Source organism: Hylobates moloch, unplaced genomic scaffold (assembly GCF_009828535.3).
Source record: "Hylobates moloch isolate HMO894 unplaced genomic scaffold, HMol_V3 SCAFFOLD_2, whole genome shotgun sequence".
Lineage (NCBI taxonomy): Eukaryota > Metazoa > Chordata > Mammalia > Primates > Hylobatidae > Hylobates > Hylobates moloch.
In genome coordinates, this window is record NW_026652277.1 from 53,597,596 (window position 1) to 53,621,668 (window position 24,073).

Genomic DNA, 24,073 nt, shown 5'->3' on the forward strand with positions numbered 1-24,073 from the left:
GTATTCAGAGTTGGATAATTGTGCTTTCTTGCTCTTAGAAATGTCAACAGCAAAGCATGTTCTGGAAAATGCCTTTTCCTTTAAATATTTTTTATTTATTTTCTCTACATTTTTATGGGGTGAATGTACACAGAATTTTTTTAATGCAATGCATTTATATTTCTCACTTCTAAGTTTAAAAGCTAACACAGTGAATCCTAAAATGTCTCCAGTCAATGTGATATGGGTGTGGATTATAAAGTAAGTGTATAAATGAGTGAATAATAGCCAACACAACTCACTATGAAACAATTACACATATATTAACTCATTGAATCATAAGAATACCCTAAGAATTAACCCTATTATTACCCAAATTTTACAGATGAGTAAACTGAGTCACAGAGAGGGTAAATAACCTGCCATATGATATACAGCTGTTAAGTGGGATTGCTGGAATTCAATTCAGGTTGTCTGGTTCCAAAGTCCATGCTCTTAGGAACTAAAAGTTACAGATAAAGATAATACAAAGAAAGAACGAATGAAGGAATGAAAGGAGAAAAGGAGGGAGGGTAGGAGGAAGGAAAGGAATCAAGGAAGGAAAAAGAGGAAAGAAGGAAGGAAGAGAGGGAGGGAGGGAGGGAAGGAGGGAGGGGTACTGCATCTATAACATAGTGGGGAAATTTGAAAAACGTTCTTGAGGAATGAAAGCAAGTCTTTCTGAAAACCAGAACAGGTCTTTTTGGAGAAAAGGAGGAAAGAGGGGTGTTTGATGCCAACTGAACCCACTATGAGAGGAGCTAGGTAGAGGAGAAATGACTGCAGATTTGGTTTGTCTGTGCCGGCTCTCAGGGCCTCCCTTTCATGAATGTATCCATCTGCCCCAGAATCCTTAACATTTCAATCAATACTCCTCTCTGCTTGGAGTTAAGAAGACGTCAAGGAATAAGATACCTGGAAACCTAAAATGCAAGTGTGGTAATGCATGGTCACTTTGCCACAGTGAGTGCGCTCAGCTTCATGCCAAGGAGTGGAGCCTGCCTTCTTGCCAGCAGTCCAGACATTCAGCAAACAGACCACACAGCAGAAGCAGCAGGCACGAAACAGAAGGGATCTGTCCACCAGAAGAGGAATCTTCCATACATCCATGGGGAAAAAAATATATACACGATGGGAGGACTAGACTAACGCTGACAGTAGTGGCAGAGTGTTTGTGATGAGAGAAGGTAATTGAAACTCAGCAGTAATGCCGACTGGGAACAGAAGCAGACCACACAAATAACAGAAACACCAGTCATTGTTTTTTGGACTTAGGCAGAGCAGGAAATCAACACCATCAGAAGCTTTAGCACAGATCCCTGAGAGTGCTGAGGTTTGGAGGAGCTGAGGGTTTAATTATTTTCTTTTTTCTTTGTTACATTACGCTCCTTTGGGGTAGCTGTGTCTGGTGTTTTAAAGAGTAGAAACAAAGACTTTATCCGTGTGACCCTATTTGGAACCTTTTACATTTATATTGGTACAAGTGTTTTCAAATAAAGCCTTCCAATAAATTATGACCTTCAACTTCTAGATGAAGTAGTGTTGGTTTTCACTGTGGTAAATATATCAGAATGTTGAGTATAGTACTAAGAATTAATATAGTTATCATTTAGGGAATGCTTACTGTGGACCTTTCAGGCATAGTATAAGTGCTTTATGTACATTAATATTCACAAAATCCTGAAGGAAGTGCTGTTACCCTCATTTTACAGAAAATAAAATTGAGACTGACAGAGGTTACAGAACCAGGAAATGGCAGAGTCAGGATTCCGCCACAGATTTATTGGGATCCATGCCCTTGTTGCCTTCAGAATTGTCATAAGAAATATTAAAATAACTACACTCCAGACAGCAGTCTTGAGGTTTACCCTCAGTGCACCGGTGATTGGGCTGGCACTCATGACTGCTTGAACCTTCAACCAGTGGAACAAGCAGGGGCACCACAACGTGTGACAATGAGAGTATTGGAAGGAGCCTTGGACGAGATTTCAGAAGAGCTGGGTTTGGGGCCTGACTAGGTTTCTAATTCTTGATTCCCTTGCACATGTTCTCATGCCTCTGAATCTCGGTTTCTAAATCTCCACGAAATGGTGATAAAGAGACCTACGTTATTAGACTTGACATTGGGTGATTAAATGAAAAATATGATATAAAACACTCCAGAAATGAATGTTTGAAGCCTATATAGCTACATGATACTCTTAGATGGTAACTCTCTGGTTTACACTAAAATACTCACCCAAACAGAGGTCAATGTCTTCCCCTCGTCGCTGCTTTCTCTCAGACAGCAGCCACAGGCGTTAGATGCTACCATGAGAAACATTCTCCAAATGCTAGAGATTGTGCAGGATGAGCATGAGCAAGATGACCATAAATTGGGTGTAAGCCCAGCCCTGGGAAAAAGACAGAAAAGGAGTTGGAAATTTTTGAAGTGCTCTGCATTATAAAGGACAAAAAGGGATGAATAATTCCCTATTTTCTTAATGCATGTTGTTGGGATTAGCATATAGTGAAGGCAAGAACACTAAATCCTGTTGCCTTCTGACTGCATCATTATACGGAATGTAAACATGCATGTATCTATGCAGTATTCAAAAATGCCCAGGCTTCTCAAAATCTCATTTTTGCCTCCAATTTCAAAATTGTGCCCCTTTTTCCTAGAAAGCTGCAAAATCAGGACTCTTACTAGGTCTCGTGGCTTTATATCCCTGGAATTCCATTTAAATGTAGTTTCAAAGTCCCCAGATTTCTACCAATGTAACCAAAATTTTCAAGGATTTAACTTTTTAAATTAGGACTCCTTTTGAAAATCTGTTACAAGTCATTAATCCTCTCCCCAGATAAAGGCTCATGCACACACATACACACATGCACACACAGCTGACTGTACAGGAAGTTGCAGATTCTCTGAAGTCCATCCATGAGCCCTTAAGGATTTATGTGCCCCAGGTTACTCCCAGAGTTCACATGTGCTTCTGCAGATTAAAATACTGCACGATAACGCTTGGCCAGGAGGCAAAGTGGGGATTAAAATCTATTCCCCCATACCACTCATTAAGTCATGTGGTGTCCACACAGAAGGGAGTTTGTTTTCTAATTTGTGCAAAGGTGCCAAATGGCCAACAGTGGTACACTAGGGCCAGCACACACCAGCTCTCAAGCTGAGTACATTGTGTAGTCTCCTCCCAACTCCATGTTCAGTGACAGTCACAATAGTGGTTTGAAATTAGCCATAGTGGGACTATTAGCACCATGGAAATCAGCAAAACCTGCAAATTGGGGCCACACCCACCAAGAAAGCCAGATGCCGAAGATTCACCAGTACACCACAGCATGTGGGATAGTAGAGGCCCTGAGAACTCGTCCTATGTCATAAGAGATTTTCAATAAAAACCTGAAAACACTACTTTTAAACCTACATCCTAATTTCCTTTCAGCCTGTCCTAATTGCCTTTAGGTCAAGGGCACGTGGGCCCTGGCTTGTTTTGAGCACAAATTTAATAGTTAACAGATGCTAGAAGAAGTATGCAGAGAGAGCTGTGGAAAAATTGATTCCCATATGATCCCAGATGGGTTTAAAGACAGCATCCACAGCTATCAACCTATGTTTCAAAGCATCTGCAGCACTGATAGCAGTAACTGCCACAAAAACCATGAAAAAAACAAAACAACTAATGGTTGCATATAATTTTTAAGATAGGGATTATGAGGAAGAACTATGGGGGAAAATAAATCTAAACACTCATTACTCCTTAAGATGGCAAGGAAGAAAAGTCCTACCCATCGCAGGTATAAATTGTTGTGGACTGATATCAGGCGTCTTCTGTAGGCTTTTTGAAGAACAGCTCTTTACAACTGAATTCTGTCTTGAGCTAAGCATTCTCTCAGCAAGGAAAAAGAGAAAGGTCAAATGATTGATTCCATCTCTGAATTACAGAGGGCTATTGATTTTTCATTAAGGTTCCTGTGCTGCCCTCAAGAGCAGGGAAAGAGAAGGGAAAGTAATTCATTGATCAGAGCGGAGGGCCATGTTCATTTATTGGCTTCCTGCCACATCCCATTATTACCGGTTCTAAATGTATATTGAAGTCAGTTTATTTTCATCATAGCCTCCTGTCATCAGAAGTATCTCCCAGTAACTATTAGTTTAATCATCCTTTTCTCACAATGGTAATGAGTGATAATATCCAACGTGATCCTGGATTGACAGATATTATTCATTGGATTGCAGCGCTGCCCCTCACAAAGCTCTAGTTAAGGGTCTGCCAATGCTTTCATAGACTAAAAGACATAATAGCTTGAGAATTTTTAAATATATCTATATATCTGAAACAGAAAAACTGTAGTGCTTTCATCATCGTTTTATTTATTTAAAAAAAAAATTCCTGGAAAATTCACGTTTGTTAACCTGTCAATTACGATAACTTTAGGGAGTGCAAGAAACCCACCCAAATCAGGTATCATAAGTCTGCACCAGGACACTGGAAACCAATCCAGAAAATCATAAAGCATGTCCAGAGTAAGTCATGTATTCCACTGAGTACACTAATTTTATTTGTGGAAACAATCTTGAATTAGTTTATGCGTCTTGACTTACATTTGAATTTTTATTTTACATATTAGCAAACTGAGGTCCCAAAAGACTGAATGGTGCAGGATCACCCAACAGAGTGGCACCGTGGGGACCAGGACTCATGTTCCCTGGCTTCCCAGTCACTGTTTGTCCCACAATACTATCCTAATAATCTGTCATCCAATTTCAGGTGATATTTATAACGCATAAAATGAAAAGCTGATATTGACTTTAATATCAAATCATGGAAATGCTACTAATGCTTTTTCTTTTTCCCCATCTCCAGATAAAAACTATTGCCTGTTAAGTTCTGCCTCACACCTAGGTAAATTAATCAGCTGCCCACATTGTATAATAAGAGTGCCTACTCTTCTGAGTGGATTTTCCCAACACCCTGTGAGAGGTAGGAAGAATTCTCCCATTTCATAGATAATTTGGCCAAGGCTACATGGGAAATAATTTGCAGAGCCTGGACTCAGATTCAGGCCTTCTCAATGATGAGGGCTTTTTCCACTACACTACAGCTCCCTCTGGTGCTGAAATTAACAGTGGGAACTATTAAAAATGACTATGAAAAACCATTTTAAAGATGTATCCCAGTAAATTGAGCTAGAAAATACAGTAGAATAAAATATTTTATTCAGAGTAGCAATCTATACAAAGTGCCTATGAATAACCATGACAAAAATATATGTATGGAACTTATCTGACTAAAAAATAGACAACTTTACTAAAAAAATGTAAAATAAGATCTGACTAAATGAAGAAACACAAAATACTTAAATATGTCAATTCTTTCCAATGTAACATTTTGGAAGAAGGTATATAACATTATTCTAAAATTTCTCTGGATGAAAAATCAACACACACACAAAGATATTTTGGAAAAAAAATTAATGAAGAAACAGTGTATCAAATATAAAAATGAAATTTAAAACCTCAGTATTTGAAACTAGTCAAGAACCTGTGTAAAAATTAACAATTAGAGGGAAAACTATTACCTATTTGAAAAAATTAAATTTATCGAATTTAATTTTGAATGCTCATTTTACAAGGTACACCAAAATGTATTTTAGATAAAGAGTTAAATATTTTGGGTTTTTAAAATACTATAAAATAGGAAGAAAATAAAGATAAATATTTAACTTATGTAACTATTTTATCAATATAAACCAGTAGAAAATGATAAAAAATAGATTTTACTACATTAAAATTTAAAATGTCTATTCAAAACATCACAAACTACAAAAATTAGAGATGCAAATCACACACACATGCAAAAAAAAGTTCTATCTCACTAGCATTCAAAAACATTGATTAAAATAACAAAAATTTTTATCTACTGAATCTTGTTTTAGATAATAATAATCAAGACTCTAGTGAGACAGATGCTATCATACTTTTGATGGGAGAATAAATATTTCATTATTTTAAAAAATATGATCTTATGCCCCTGAATTTGTATTTCTAGAAACTTAGCCTAAGGAAATGACCAGAGATGTTTTTAAATATAAATGTGTATAGAAATATTATTTATAAGAGCCCAAGATGGGAAATAATCTAAGTAAAAATAGAGGTACTCTTTTTTTTTTTTTTTTTTTTTTGAGACAGAGTCTCACTCTGTTGCCCAGGCTGGAGTGCAGTGGTGAGATCTCAGCTCACTGCAACCTCTGCCTCCCAGGTTCAAGCGATTCTCCTACCTCAGCCTCATGAGTAGCTGGGATTACAGGTGCCCGCTACCACACCCAGCTAATTTTTGTATTTTTAGTAGAGACAGGGTTTTGCCATTTGGCCAAGCTGGTCTTGAACTCCTAACCTCAGGTGATCCACCCACCTCGGCCTCCCAAAGTGCTGGGATTACAGGCGTGAGCCACTGCGCCTGGCCAAAATAGAGGGATTTTTAAATCGGACACAACCATATGATAAAGTAACACAAAAACATAAAAATCATGTTTGTTTGAAATTTTATTTAGGTTTGGGGATGCACATGCAGGTATATTATATAGGTAAATTGTGTGTCATGGGAGCTGGATGTACAGATTATTTTGCCACCCAGGTAATAAGCATAGTACCAAACAGGTAGTTTTTCAATCCTCACGCTCCTCACTCTCTCCACGCTCAAGCAGGCCCCGGTGTCTGTTGTCTCCTTCTTTGTGTCCATATGTACTCAGTGTTTAGCTCCCACTTATAAGTGGGAACATGCAGTATTTTGTTTTCTGTTCTTGTGTTAGTTCGCTTAGGATAATGGCCTCCAGCTCCATCCATGTTGTTGCAAAAGGCATGTTCTCATTCTTTTTTATGGCTGCATAGTATTCCATGGTGTATATATAACACATTTTCTTTATCCAGTCTACCATTGATGGGCATTTAGGTTAATTCTATGTTTTTGCTATTGTGAATAATGCTGTAATGAACATATGCATGCATGTGTTTCCATGGCAGAACAATTTATATTCCTTTGGGTATATATTCAGCAATGGGATTACTGGGTCAAATGGTAATTCTGTTTTGAGTTCTTTGAGAAATCACTAAACTGCTTTCCACATGGCTGAGCTAATTTACATTCCTAACAACAGTATATAAGCATTCATTGTTCTCAGCAACCTTGCCAGAATCTGTTGTTTTTTGACTTTTAATAATGGCCATTCTGACTGGTGTGAGATGGCATCTCATTGTGGTTTTGATTTGCATTTCTCTAATGATTAGTGATGTTGAGCATAAAAATCATACTTTGAAGGAAATTTAATAATGTGGGGAAATGCTCATTCATAAAGAGAGAGAGAGAGAGAGAGAAACATTGTGGGACCAAAGTTATAAAGACTGAAATAGCAATGGGAATGAGGAGACAGGGATGAATGGGAGAACAATTTAAGATTTAGAGGAATGGGATAGGATCCTGTTACTAAAAGCATGTGTGGAAATAGAGTGAGCACTGGATTATGCCCAGGATATCTGCTCAGGTTTTGAGTGAGCAGGGGAGGTCATTGCCAAACCAGGTAATACACATGAAAAGGTCGAAACTTGACCTGACTCTCTCCAGTATCAATATAAGCAGTCTGCTTAATACCCATCTTTCTTAATCCCATTGGATTTTTGTGCCCACTACCACCACAGGAGCATTTTAGGTATTAGGAAAGCTCGCTATGTCTTGCCTCTTTCTGACATAGCAGACCATGCAATCCACTGACATTGAAATTATGTTCAATGTAAAATTGCAGCTACATGGAGATGCAGAGAGACATCCATGTTATTGCTGCAATGAAAGCTCAAGTGGGGGGTGTTCTAAAAGGTTTAGGAATCAAGAAGAACGTACAAAAGATAAGCTTGCCAAAAACATCAAATAATTACTAACCCTCTACAGTGCACATAGCACTCAACTGGATAGCGAGAGGAGTATAACTATGTGAGAAACTGTGTTTATGCTTCAATAGATTTTGCCATTAAAAGTCTTGAGAATATGAGAAATAGCTTGAAAGAGAGATATATTTTCATAATCTGCATAACTTCTTTAATTAAGCAAAATAAGTATTTATATTAATAAGAACTTAATGTAGTATTTACCAGGTTTAATAGTCAGATTGGATAATCCATGTGCATGTAATGAAAACTAGATCTAGAAAGTGTGTGACAGCTTGTGTGCAGTATCGATGACCATAACTTCCTCCAAATCTCTCCAAATTATAACTAATTTCAGCTTAACCATATTGCATAAATTTTACACTTATGACTCAGTGATAGTATTAATCCTTGTTCCCCCAAAGAACCTATTTGTGGGCTAGAGAATGGTTCCTTTCTGCATACTATTAAGATATTTAGTTCCACTAAGGTTAAAAATTTTTCCATGAAAATTTTAGACTTAATTATTCCCATAACTGCTCCGTTTTTAAAGTTTCCCTTTTACAGGAATAATAATAGTTCTAATATTAAGGCAGCAAAACTTAGTGAAATGAATTACAGCATGAAAGCTAACCATACCTACATTTCAATCTCAAATCTGCGTTCACGGGCAAGACTTTAACTTCTCTGACGCTCAGTTTCATATCTATTAATAGTGCAAAATTGTACATTTCCCTAAGTTGAGGGAAAAAAATAACTTGCCAGAGTTGCTATAAGGACTAAAGATATTGTAAAGCATCACCATTAAAATAATTTACTATTCTATGTATTTTCTATTATGTCATTTAATTCTCAGAACAATCCTATTCTTTTCCCCATTTAAAAAAATTAGGAAATCAAGGCACAGAAAGGTCAAACAAGTTGGCCAAGGTCATATACCTAGCAGCAGAGCTGGGATTCAAACATGCGTAGTCTGACTCCAGAGCCTTGGTGCTCAATCACTACACCAGCCTACTTCATAAGAGCATCCTTCAAATGGAAGTTGTTAGAAATAATAACTATTGTTGCTGTTATTGTAGTTGTTATGACTTGCATCAACAGTGCTGCTTGTCAAAGAGCTCCTTACCAGTTCCTGTTCTCACAAGCAACATTGTTTTATATTTGTTTTCATCTCAGAACTAGAATATCATAAATATGTGTGCATTTGTTAACAGTAACTCCTTAAATGGTTAAAAGTCTTACAAATATAAATCCAGAAGCTATCGCACCTTATAGTTCAAGGTAAAAAAGAATGGCTGATGTAAATTATGTCAGTGCACCATCAACATAAACCATCAGGACACTATATATTACTGAGCAATCTCCACTCTCTACATATATCTTGATACAAGCAATACTTTTGACACCAATCACTTCTCCAGATAAAATACAGTTTGTAGAGGAATAATTTCAGCAGCACATAAAATGGCACTCTCCCACAAAAGAAACATTTATTTTCATACAAAAAAAATATGTTTACAGTGTTGAGTAATACAGTCACCAAACACAAAATAAATGCAGTTCTTTACTTCTCCCCAAATTGCTATATTTTGTCTCATTTTTCCAACCTAAATAATAATTTCTTACCCACAACAGAAAGTGATTGTTGAGATTCAGTCCTTATCAAACATTTAGATAACTAAATATTTCCTCTATGCTCTTTTTTATTTTGGGATTCAGGAGAATTTCTTCAGCAAAGTAAAACATCATTCTAAACAACAGATGTGATGCTACTTGTTAACAACAGAAAAACTATTTCAGTATATAGCACATACCTCTCCGCCACTCACCTTATCTCACAAGTCTGGCACGGATAACAGGTATCTACTATTTGTTGTCTTATCTAAAAAGGTGTTTTCATGATCAGTACATTTAACACATTCTGTGGCCAACTTAAGATTGTTGTGTTTTTATCTAGTATAACACTCAGCACGTGGCATATTTCAGACTTCTAAGAATGCCACGCACCATAAAGGCATAGATTATTACCATCCAACTACAACCAAGAGAAAACACCTGGTGGTAAGAATCAGAAAATGGCTTTCAAAAATAGAAAATGAAATTTGCATATTTTAAAATCTTAATTTGGTTCCTTTAAAGTAAAAAAAAAAAAAACTCCACGAGAAATTCAGACTTTTAGGTATTCTTATATTCCCTGCTTTTAGGTATTCTTATATTCCCTGCTTTTATGTTTCCCTTAAAAAGGAAAAGCAACTCTCATTCTGAAGCAGCACAAGTTACTGAAATGCATCAGGTCTGGGAGCCAATCAGACCCAGTTCAACAATCAAATCTGTCAGTAATTTTCTTAACTTTACTCTATACCATAGGCTATATTGATGGAGCTGGAAGCAAACCACAAGTAACCCTTTGATTTTATCAGTCCGTTTCTCTGAAAAAGTTTTAAATCAAAGTGTTAGGCCTACTCCAGTATTTCCAAACCTCTCCTATTCTAAGAGCACATGGATACGTAAAGCCAAATCAAATAAACTCTGACCATAAACCATTTTGCTATGATTTACAGTAACAATCACAATTATGTATTTGAAGTCACTGAATATTAAGAGAAGCATAGGCCAGCAAAAGGAAATGTATTTTTAATCTTTATCAAAATTAGAAGATGTTCTCAGCCTTAATCCTTTAGGTTTTGCCTAGAAATAAGAATCCATATTGACTCCGCAGTTTTCTCAGAAAAAGAAAATTATCAGCATTGGAACGTAAAATTATTAGCATTGGAACATAAAATTATTATATAATCCAACCACTACGACAGGCAAAGAGTGGATTGGAAAAGACGGGAATTACATACTTCCAGATATCCTATAAGAAAACAATTACAATGTCAGACTTTATGACTAATTTATGGTGCATACATGATTGAAATAACTACTAACTTTTTTAAGAAAGAGCTTTGGACCACACCACTTGTTGTATAATAAGGAATTTGACTGGTCTTTGTTCCTTTTTCCTGGGATGAAGACTAAATCCTTGGAACTTCCCCAGTAAAAGAAGTGTCTTTGCTATTCATTAAGTTCCTTGGATCACACCTGAGTTTGTGTTAATGAGGTGATTCATGGTGGGACCTCAGATAGCTTCAGAACGGGGCTGATCGTGTTATTAGAATATTGGGGCTTTGAACCATGTGATATCAGCCCAACTTCTGGACCTTCAGGGAGGGTAGGAAGACTGAAGATTGAGTTCAATTACATGGACAATGATTTTATCAATTATGCCTACATTATGAAACCCCAGTAAAAATTCCAAACACTGAAGCTTGAGGGAGCTTTTTGGTTGATGAACACATTGATGGGCCAAGAGTACACTCTGAACCCACTGAGAGGCAGCATGGAAGCTTTGCAATCACGATCCTCCCAGCCCTTGCCCTCTGTGTCTCCTCATTTGTCTGGTCCTGACTTGCATCCTTGATAATAAAACTGTAAGTATAGTACTTTCCTGAGTTTTATGAGTTATTCTAGGGAACTGTCAAACCTGAGTTGTAGTCATGGGAATCCTCTGGATTTGTAGCCAGTTGGTTAGCAATGCAGGTGGCTTGGGGCCCCCTAATTTTTCATCTGGTATCTGAAGTGAGGGCAATCACGTCAGGGACCATGCCCTTAAAACTGTGGAGTCTGGTGCTCACTTTGGGTGGTTAGTCTCAGAACTGTATTGCAGTACGCCACCACTGAAGAAGAGAATGCCTCCTGTAGGTATCTAAATGCCTACGGTTTTACCTGAAACTGGTTAAGAAAAAAACTAAGAACAGTGTGTTGACTGTCATAGTTATATAACTAGAGCACGTCAGAAGAAGAATGAAACCTGACTCTCCAAAGCTAGAATGCTTCTAACACGTATTATACCATCAGATCATTCATGCTTCTATCATGCTAGACCCAGTTTTAATATCCCCCAAAAATATATTGGCAATGTTCTTTTATAACTCTGCAAGACATCAAGTTTGATACTGGTCTCTAGAGGAAAAGATTGTAACATTGTTTTTAAAGAAATTTGAGATAAATAATATAGTTTCTATCTTCACAATTCATAAAATACTAACAGGGATATCTACTTATTAGATTAAAACATAGCTGCCTTTTAACTACCTAGAATTCTTTGGACATATCCATTTTCTGCTTCTTGATTTTATTTTCTAACACTATAGTATAAAACAGACTGAAACTTTATATTCATATCACAGATGAATTCTAAATATAAGTCGAATTTATAATCTACAGTCCTGTATAGTTTATGTAATGGCTGTACAGGGAGAGCCACCGTGCAAACAAGAATGTAGGCAAAATGAATTCTTTCATAATCAAATTCTCCAGTTACATTTGGACTTATCTCCTGAAAATTATTTTCATTTGTTTTTATTTTTAGAAAGCTAAAGTATGTTAAAAGCCAGCATTATAGTGTAATGATTCTAGGTGTTACATTGGATCATAACATAAAGCCATCTCCCATCAGGGCACAGTGGCTCACAGCTGTAATCTTAGCATTTTGGGAGGCTGAGGCTGGAGGATCACTTGAGGGCGGGAGTTCAAGACCAACCTAGACAATATAGCAAGACATCATCTGTAAAAAAAAAATAATAAAAAAATAATTATCTGGATGTGGTGGCATGCCCCTGTAATCCCATCTACTCGAGAGGGTCAAGGCTGCAGGGAGCCATGATCATGCCACTGCACTCCAGCCTGGGCGACAGAGAAGACCCTGTCTCTAAATAAATAAATAAAGCTATCTACTTTATTGCAAAATAGTCAATACTAAACTCTTCTTCCCATTAAAAATTATTCTAATTTATTTTTGTCATATGTTTGTTTTAGGCAAAAATTTTCTAAATTTTGCATTCTTAGTTATTTGTGAAATATTCATCTTCTTTCTTGAAAAATCCACATATATTTTTCACTTAGTAAAAGAGTAATAGAATCACAGAAATGGAAAAAAAATCTCAGAAATGAACGAAAGGAAATTAAATGATTTACTCAAAGGTACACCACTAGTGAGGCTAGTAAGTGCCAGAATCTAAGATTTTTGCTGCATAATTTGGGACTTGTTTTACTACATTATTACTGTTTCCATCATTGGCTATTGTAGTCAATGACTTCAAAGCATGTTTGGAAGAAAACAATTACCGAATACAAGTTCCTTTGGGTGAAAGAAAAAACTAAATTCTTGCCTTATGCAATATTTCATTCTGACCATCTTCAAATAAATCATGTTGAGAAAACAAATGTCAAGCATAGCTTAACAATAAGACCTGCCAAGACTTCATATGTGCGAAAAGGCATGGGAATATTACCATCAAGTTATTGATGACAAAATGTTATATTGGGGAATGCAGGGCAACTTTAATGTTTTACCTTGAATATTTTGCATGGTTTGAATTTTTATAGCAACCTTCTTACTGCTGTAACTGTGTTAACTTTGAAACTCAAACACTATAGAAGATTCATTGTTTCACAACATTTTAAAATTGGTTTGGATGCAGCAATTTCTAAAACCTGGCTAATTTACTTTTGCATGGTGAAAAAAGAGCAATTAGCAAATACTTTCCTCCACAGCCATAGTCTGTTCATTTCTAGGACAGTGTTTGTGGCTCTGGATCAAAAAACATCAGAATAAACCTAATGATATTTCAAAAGTTTCAGGGATGAACACCTAAGAAATGAGAGGCATAGTTATATTTCATTCTGTAACTTTGGAGCAGACGGGATATATCACTCAAATCTATAAAATCACAAAGGATATAAACAGATGACCACTGATTCAGTCACCATACCTTGAAAAACTAGGACTGAATCTCACCAAAAGCAAAAGGAAGACGCTTTTAAATTAAATAAGATACTCCTCAACATAGCTAGCAGTGGTATAATTTATCCTACTGAGGATGTTTTGGAAGAAACTATGAGAACTCAGAATCTAAACACAAGAAACAGTTGAGACCAATTTACAGATATATCTGTAACAGGATATAAGAATAGCTAAATACAAATTAAATGGAACCTCAGAGTTCAAAACAATCTTTGCTGCGTCTTTTTCAGTAACTTAGCACTTTTTAAAATGGGAAAAAATGCCAACGCATAGGAACAATAATTATAACATATTTATAAAATGCAGACATTTAACAAATTAACACATTTAGCAGAATAACATACAACATAATATGACTGGGCTAGTCAGAAGAAAGTAACTGAATTTAAAAACAGCATAGTTTTAAGATCTGATAGATAAGAGACTGAGGTTTTGTGGTGAACACCCTTCACTGTTGCCAGCATGGGACCTAAATACATAGGTCCCCCAAATTGGGACCATTTATGTACTGGAGATCTAAGCCCAGAGTGCCCCCATCCCACCACAGTGATAGCTTTTGGGTTACATTTACTTTCTGAAGGTTACTACGAGACTCTACAACAAAATTCTGTTGGTGTCCCGGCCAGACAGAGAATATCGCATTAGATTAACCAAGGATCAGAGGTATTTTCATATTTATTCTGTTAGGCAGACAGAGTTAATATGCCCTGATAGCAACAAAATTTCCTGAGGACCTCAATGAAATGTTAGAAATGCAATCTCTTTTTCTTTCTTCTTTTTTTTTTTTTTTTAATGGAGACAGGACTCTCTCTCTGTCCCCCAGGCTGGAGTAGAGTAGCATGATCATAGCTCACTGTAATCTCAAGTTCCTAGACTCAAGCAGTTCTCCTGCCTCAGCCTCCTAAGTAGCTAGGACTACAGGCATGCACCACCATGTCCAGCCAATTTTTCTCTTTTTTGTAGAGATAGGGTCTTCTTATGTTGCCCAGGCTGGTCCCAAACTCTCTGTGTCACGTGATCCTCCCACCTCTGCCTCTCCATCCCTGGCCCAATCTCCATTCATAAACCTACTTTCTCTGTTCTAGAAATAGACTAATATTCAAATACTTGGAATAAGCATTCTGACATTATGGTATCAGGGTCACATAATCTCAGATGCCATGTACATTGGCAAGCAAAGATGAAACAGATTCAATAAATGTTCAGTGAAGATGAATGACTGAATATCTGGATAAACAGAAGAAAGAAGGAAAGGAAGGAGAGAAAGGAAGGAAAGAAGGGAGGCAGGGAGAGGGGAGGGTATTAAGAGAGAGGGTGGAAGTGGGGAGAGAGAGAAAGAAACAAGGAGAGAAGGAAAGAGAGCGAACAGTCAGCTGTCCATTTGGGTAGTATAAGGAATCAAACTGGATAATTCATGCCTAAACTCATGGGCACAAGTGTTGAAAAGCCTATACTGGAGAGAAGCAGTGATTTGGTAGAAACACGATTGATTTAATGTCAAAAGATTTGCCCCTAACTAGCATTGTGACCTAAGACAAGTAAAAGCCTTAACCTCAGTTTCATTTTAAAATAAAGGCATTAGGTAAGATTGTCTTTATATTTCCTTCAAGATCTAATATAGTGTGATTCCATTTCTCTTTTTGCTGTGTAGCAATTGTAATCAAATCAACGGACAGAAAAGAACCTCAGCAGATTATCAAATTAGTGAGGATAAAATGAAATTGAAGATTTAAAAGCTCCTTAAAAAGTATTATATGTTCTATAAGCATTAGGTATTATTATCTCCATTATTTATACAAAGTGTCTGATGTATAAATTCTAAAATAGAAAGCACTTTAGATAAAAATTTTCCAAATGCCTAAAAGCAAGGCCATGTATCAATTTAAGCAAGTGTCAAATTTGAAATACATTTATACTTAATCTTTTTCAAATCTTCATTTAGGGTGACTTTGAAGTTCCATAATAAATAAGTCATTTATGTTTACTCTTTCAACTTGATTGTAAGGATCTTAAGAGTAGGGATCATGATGTTCATCTATGTATATATATAACCAACAGCATGAGATGACATACAAATGAAAATTAGTTATAAACTGCAAAGAGCTGTACTGACTTTATATTCCTTATAAACAATAAGCAGCAATATACACTGACCTCTAAACTGCAAAGTACAGAAAGAACGAATAGGTTCTCAATACATGTTGGTTAAATTTAAATTACTGGAACCAAAGGAACTCGGTTCAGAAAGTTATGTAAAATAAAGGTGTAATCTATATAACAATCAGTCTACTAAAGAATTCTTCTCACAAGTTCATTCCAAAAAGTATTAACTTGCCAAAGATATCTAGAGTGCATAACAGTCTCGTATCTCTGATGCTAATAATAACCATAAAGTGAAGAATCTGGCAAGAAAAAAATGTTCATGAAAATAGAAAAAAGTAAGTGAAAAACTACATTGTGTAAGATGGCTAAACAACAGCTGTTCTCTAGTTTATCAATGCTTCATCTGTGTTTCTGTAAAATGCCTGAAAGTAAAACAACTGGAATTCATTTATAAGCCCCACTTTCCATAATCTCATATTTTGCCATTGTGTCAGTATTACAATGATATAAATCTGAATTATTTGGCTCACTGTCAACATAAAATTCAAACAGGAAAAAAAATTCAACAGAATGAAAAGTTTCAAAAAGTAAAATAAAACTTTTTTTCTGCATACAAAAACTCAGTGTCCAATCCACCCCTTGCAACAATCTCTGATTATACAATTTGATGAAATTTATGTGGACTTCGTTTATGGTACCAGTCTTCCCAACAACATTTTAATTACTACAATTTTGAATTCCTCCCTACAATATTTGTGTAAAATTCTTACAATTTCTTTAATTGACAGCTGTCATTGGCTTGTTTTTTCTATCCTATCACTTTCAATTCCTAGTCTTGCTATTACTGCTAAAGTATCTTCTAGAAAGAAAAGGGGGAAAAAGTAGCTGACTCTAAAATATTAATATAAACTGTTCAGTAACAGAATTCAACACACTGAACATTTTTACTAGTAATTCTAATATTTTCCTATTTGCTTTATTGGGCATATTTGGGTGTTCAAAGAAATTTGCTAACAAAATGTCTGTTTTAGTTAGACACAGTAAGTTAGCCTATAATTTGGAGGTACAGGACCTTACCAGGCTTAATTGGAAATGCCTGCCTTTGATCTGTTTCCTAGATGAGAGAAAGCAACCTGCATTAGGGGAGAAGTTCAAAATGTCAACGGGTAGAATGCACATAATACCTGTGTAATGGCAATCAATTCATCATCAACCACTTTTTCATGATGACTTTGTCAACTGTTTATTCATTAGTTTCTCATGCACAAACACTGCAGACAGACACCAAATCATAACAAATGCCAGCTATTAAAAGGTAGGAGGGACAATGCAAACAATGCTTTCAAATAATAAAGGAATGTAAAAAAAATATTAAAAATTTAAAAATCTAAACCTTTTTCTCACGATAAAGACTTTTAGATTCCACACCTCAAAAATCCCATTTTAAAAATTTATAACAAAATTGCTGCAGTAATTTATTAATACTAACATTATCCTTCTGATGGATCTTGTATTAACGCTGTTAATCTTTATCTACATCATTTAAATATTCATCATCATATTTATAGAATATTCCGCTGAAAGAAACTCAAAATAAATGGAAATGGTACTTCCAAAACCAATGGATTTAGAGAATATTCCCTTTAAGATTATAACATTTATAAGCTGGTTTGAGGACTGTTTTTTAATTGAAAATTCTCCCAATGGATTTAGTATAGGATTTAACTTGAAAAGCATTTTAAATATAACTTATATATTTACTACTAAAACCAACATTACTAAAATTCATGATTTAGTCATATTATCTGCAGGTTTACTTAGATCATTGCTCTGACCTAGGTCCTGTCCACCATATTATCACCACAGCATAGCAAATGTCCACTTAATTAAAGATGAAAAATACTGGCTCTGAAAATTTAATGAGCTCTGCTCCGTAAAGTAAGTTTGAAGGACAAAGGGCTGTTTTTATTGTGTGTGTGTGTGTGTGTGTGTGTGTGTGTGTATGCATGTGCGTACTTACAAATGTTGACTGATAAATATGTACTGCTTATCCCATTACTATTTACCCAAAGGAAAATAAATCATTCTACCAGAAAGACTAATGCATTCATATGTTCATCACACCACTATTCATAATAGCAAAGACATGGAATCAATCTAGATGTCCATCAATGATGGATTGGATAAAGAAAAGATGATACATATACACCATGGATTACTATGCAGCCATAAAAAAGAATGAAGTCATGTCTTTTGCAACAACATGGATGCAGCTGGAGGCTGCATTATCCTAAGTGAATTAATGCAGGAACAGAAAACCAAATACTGTATGTTCTCACTTTTAACTGGGAGCTACACATTGGGTACACATGAGCATAAAGATGGGAAGAACAGACACTGGGGACTACTAGAGGCAGGAGAGAGGGAGGAGAGGATGGGCTGAAAAACAACCTATTGGGTACCATGCTCACTACCTGGGTGATGGTAGATTCATACTCCAAACCTCAATATCATGTAACATACCCATGTAACAAACTCACACATGTACTCCCTGAATCTAAAATAAAAGTTGAAATTATTAAAAAATAAACATAAATTAAAAATAAAATGATTACCAGATATTTTCTATAATTTTGCCACTATAAATAAAATTTTCCCATTTTCTATTTCAAAAAACCAAATATGTAATGCTTATTTTCAAACTTGCATAATCAAGATTTCTCAGGTACCCATGCAAAGAGGAAAGAAAAAAAAATGGAATCATCCTTAAACCTCATTTAACCATGTAATGTTAACGTTACCTTCTCCTACTAATACCTGCTAACAACTAGCTAAGCCAAATGTTACTCCTTCTTCTGTGGTGACCAATAAGAAATGAAAGTGACATCTGAAATTCAGAACAAGAGTTAAAAAAGAGCCCGTGAAGTATGGATAATCCAAAAATGCTAAATAACCTAGAGGTAGCTACATTTTACTAAGTTCTGAGAAATACAGGTCTATTTCATTCTCAGCCTTTATTTTTAGGCTGTGTGCATTTCTTCAAAGATAAGGAAGACAGAATAATCTTATTATCAAAGACTAAAAGATGAGGAGTTCACCTCTTCCATGGTGGTGTCGTTTCATACAGTTTAACATTACCAGTTTACACCAACTTCTCTGCCAAACTCAAAATACATTGCAGCCTCCTACTTTTTCAGCAAAACCTCCTCCTTTCCATGATGAGACCTAAAAGATATATTTCCCAAAGTCATTCCAAAGATACGTTCCAGCCATTTTCTTTTTTCTTTTCTTTTTTTTTTTTTTTTGAGGGTGTCTCGCTCTGTCACCCAGGCTGGAGTGAAGTGGCATGATCTCGGCTCACTGCAACCTCTGCCTCCCCAATTCAAGCGATTCTCCTGCCTCAGCTTCCCAAGTAGCTGGGACTACAGGCGCCCACCACCATGCCTGGCTAATTTTTTTGTATTTTTAGTAGAGACAGGGTTTCACCGTGTTAGCCAGGATGGTCTCGATCTCCTGACCTCGTGATCTGCCCGCCTTGGCCTTCCAAAGTGCTGGGATTACAGGCATGAACCACCTATATATGCGGTCACATAAACCAAAAGTCTAAAGCAAAATCTGCATTTCTAGACATTCATTCCAACTGAACAAACATTCATTAAATGCAGTGGTTAAAAGCAGAGGGCTTTGTGATCAGAGACCTGGGTTCCAAGTATGACTCAGCCTTTTATTAACTACGTGAGCTTGGACAATTTACTTAACTTCTTTGAGCCTCAGTTTGCTCATATGTAATATTGGAATAATAAGATTATTATTGTGAAGATTAGATAGGATAATGTACATAAGTTATCAGCATTTGCTTCTTGACCTCTAGAATATAGACCTCCCACCCACTACAGGAGCCTTTATACAAGCTTAGTTTGTCATTGTTCTATTTATCATATATTTATACTTATAGATGTAAAATATATATGTAAAATTTCTGATTAATAGATTAATAATATATATATATATATACATACTTTCTCTTATTTCCTTTTTGATTCATCTACTTTTTTCTTCTCATTCTTGGTTTCTCCCTGACCCCTTGCCAAAATTTTTCTTTCTTTCTCAAGTGAAAGTCAACACCTTAATGTGGTGACAATGAGTTAGTAAAAAATGATCAAAAAAAACTTTAAGCCAATTAATCCTCCATTTTTTTCATCTGTTTACCATACATACTCACACACACTTAATACCTGGCCTCAATTCATTTAAATGACTCTAAGCAGCATAAGACTCTTAAGCTGTAACACTGGCCCATATACCAAAGTGACCAAATCTGAGTTACCAATGTTGCATCTATATCTATCAGCAGACTTAAACCCTTGGCTCTAGTACCTCTTATCTTTAGGATAAAACCTTCTCAAAAGGAGACAACCAAATAAGAAAAATTACTTTTGAGTTACCAAGTGAGGCTAAATCATGTGATTACAGTTAAGTATTAAAAGACAAACAAATATATAAGAAATTAAATCCCTGGGTCCCTATAGATTTCACATCAAGACATGGTACATGGAAAGACGGTAAAAATTGAACTATAATTTTTTAGAATGGGGGGAGGAATCAGAGAAAACCAACAACCTGCTAGTCACACAAACAACAGCATTTGATTCTGAAACAACTTCCACTTTGTTATATGAAGCATCTATATCTGCATGTATAAATCTTCTAAAATATTAGAAGAATATAAACACTTTCAAGATAAATATGATTTATCAGAAATTTTACCATGGAAATACTCTAATAACAAGAAAATAATTTAATTCCCAAAATTAGCATGAAATGATTTTTATTAATTTATAGAAATATTCAATTCTACATTTTAGAAATACCAGTTATGCAAATTATTCTGGATTTATTTCTTCCAAAAATTGAAAGTATAGAATCTGAGTCACCTAGATTCCTTCAAAAATAAAAATATAAATACTCTTGATTAATAGAATCTGCTCAGACCAAAAATCCTGGTAGAGAAGAAATTTTCTTTGATTTCAGATTATTGAAATAGAGGGTATGGGGATAATTGTTTTAATCGCCTCTTCACTTTGCCTGCTGGAAGCACAGCTAGAATCTTCAAATAACCTGACTCAGAAAACTTTATCCTCTATGGCTCCAGAAAATATTGGCAGATTAGTATTTTTTCTTGATAGAAGCACACAAAAGTATCTATAATAAAAATCCATAATACAATAATTATTTTGTAAATGCGATATCATGTTTCTATCTGTGTGGATACCTTTAATGACAACAATGATGATATTGTATTTAAATTAGACTTGATTGATTTAACACTTGTGTCGCTCTCTATTCCCTTACCTGTTTAGTACATAAAGACTTGGGCTCTATTTTCAGCTTTGTCTGGTATATTGACCAAGTCTCTTTATCTCCTTTACCTCTGTCATCTGTACAGTGGATAAAATACCTTCTCTACATATATCACAAAATTGTGAATCTCAATTCATTTTGACAAACATCTACTAACTAAAGGGGCAGAAGAGCTTTAACTGTCTTGTGTCTTCCACAAGAACATATCATGGCGACATTTACCTAGTAAGAGCCAAACAAAATCATTGTACACAGATTCCCATAGATCCAGGAACACATTATCTTTCCTAGAGGAATTCTTCAAGAGCCTTAGTTTTACAATGGTACTCTCTTCTTTAATTCCTTTTACATTTTGGTAAACACAGAAGCAACCAGATTATAATATAAAAATGGGTATCTCTTTCACAAGCTTTCTAACTGTCATGTATGTGGGTATCTTTTTTTCTTCAGCCAAATAATAAAGTCCATCTTGCATAGGCCATACTTTTTAGACCCTCACATAGTGCCTGACATATAAAAGTACACGGCAAAAATTTTTACTTATTCATTTGTCAAATATTTATTGAGCACTTATTATGTGGCATCTCCTAAGTTGGCGCCAGGAATACAGCACTTGGACATAGACTCAGTCTCTCTATCCCTATAAAATTTACAGTCTAGGAGACTTAAAGCAAATATTTGTTTAACAGTCACTCATCAAATATTTGTGGAGCACTCACTGTAGGTCAGGGACAAATGATTACTCAATATTTCTATATTTACAATTGTAATCATTGTTTTTAATAAAGTAAACAAGGTGCCGTGAGTTCATATATGTGATGCATTTAGTCATCAGAGCAGGTCTTTATGAATTCAATCCAGAAATATCTATTGAACTCTTACACAGGTGAGAGGTTTCACAGAGACCTCGACTGATTCTCTCTCCCAGGTGAGAGCTCTCCAGCCACACCCGTGCATGCCTCTGGCAAGATGCCCTTTTACCCTACATGCATGCATTCTTTACCATGACTGTTGCTGCTGTGACCCATTTCTCTGTAATAAAATTGGTCTGAAAATCATAAAAACAAAATTTGGATATACGAGTCAGGTAACAAAACCTTGCTTTTAAAAAATACTGTTAAATTTTTGGCTAATTATCAGATGCACATATGACTTAGAAAATATTTTAGTGGCAGATAGTATATGCCCTACTGAAACCCTCACCACAGTCTATTATGAAAGGAGGCAGCACGAGAAACAATATCTATATTAAGAAACTGCTTGGGAAGCTGATCCACTCAGCTTTGAGATACATCTAGTTCAATGAGGGAGAGGGTGGACCGAGGGCAGGTCCCTACAGATATAAAATATGATTCTAAAGTGAGCTAAACTGCTTCTAATAAAGACCTTCTATTAATAACCCTTCTGGATTTGATGGATCACCTCAGTGGCACAAATAAAATGATGTTCTTGTGAATGAAATGTGGTGGTTCTTCCTTCCTAAAAATCAAAAAGGAGTGATCCAGCCTACCTAACCTGTCACTTTCATCCCATTTACAAGTGGGAAAGGAGCCTCCAGGGCCTCCAAAACAATTAAAGCTGGGTCTGCTTTCTCAGGAAGGGAGGTCTGCAAGTGACAGCCTGCGGGCAAGGCAAATCCCTTCCACCAGCCAAGTGCTGGCAAACGGGCTAAGCTAGGACATTACATTCTAGAGGACAAAGTCACAAAAGCAACATGGAGTAAATTTAAACCCTGCCTTCCTTTTTCATTCCTTGTTTTTCATCCTTCCAAAATCTAGCCTTCAGTTTCCCAAAGTGGAGTCTTCAAAACCCCCTCCTCCCCAAAACGTATTAAACAAGAAGAAGAGGAAAGCAATGAGATAAGCCCACCATTGAGTGTGCACGTGAAGATGGGCCAGAAGGGTATGTCGTTTCTTTGAGCTCATCTCACATGCAGCCAGCTGAATGTAAATTTCCCTCTATCTCATCAAGCTCTCACTGTTTGGCCTCCTCTGACTGATATTGGCTCATCATACTTAATCTAGGGTGAAATTTCCTCGTCTGAGCTAAATTACTTGCAGCCATCAAGGGAAGCGATATTTATTTTTCGTGGGGCTAATGACCTGTCCCCCAGACCCACCCACTGATGGTTATTTACTGGGGCCCAGATGCTTGAGCTCAAAATGAGTGCTAATGTCAGCAGGTGCCATCCCTCATTCAGCTCAGTGATTGAATTGGAGCGATCCCATTGACATTGACTCTGTGACTTTTAAGGCCATTACCCTCAGCCAGAGATGAACCTCTCATCATGGCGATGACAGTGACAGCTGATTAGCGACAAATTACAAGCAGGAAGGTGCAGAGGCTTTATTGGGCAGGGCAGGACCAGTGGTTAAGGGTGAGAGGTGTGGGGATAAAGAGCAGAAAGGAAAGAGAGAGACACGAGGAGTAAGAGGGGAAGCAGAGAGAAAATAACACACATTCTTTTTCAGTGTATTGTTTGATCAATTCTTAACTGTGGCCCCTGTGAATATTTATATTTTACATCTTTTAGTACAGTTAAACACATAGAGATTCATATTTCTATAGACACTCATGGCTCAGCCCATAATCCTTGAACAGGCAAGAACTCATATCTAGTGAAATTTGGGCTGTAAAAGGAATGTAACAGTTTAGTATATAGACTATTCAGGCACAAAGAGTCTTTGAACAAGCAAATAATTTTTTCTGTCTATTATTTTTGTATATTTGAAATTACACTGACAAAAAAGTCTTACGGGAAATTTTTAAAATTTTTATGGGTACGTAGTAGTTGTATATATTTGTGTGACTCATGAGATGTTTTGATACAGACA

At 36.1% G+C, this 24,073-nt stretch overlaps 1 protein-coding gene across 1 annotated transcript in view; it reads right to left on the reverse strand.

Moving 5' to 3' along the window:
• Nucleotides 1-24,073, reverse strand: part of LOC116466491 (protein GVQW1-like) — a 259,942-nt gene that overhangs the window by 185,681 nt on the left and 50,188 nt on the right. Inside the window, exon 3 of the mRNA XM_058435720.1 lies at nt 2,258-2,411. Within this exon, the coding sequence (XP_058291703.1) occupies nt 2,258-2,341 (84 nt within the window). The 5' untranslated portion in view covers nt 2,342-2,411. The remainder of the gene's footprint in view (nt 1-2,257; nt 2,412-24,073) is intronic.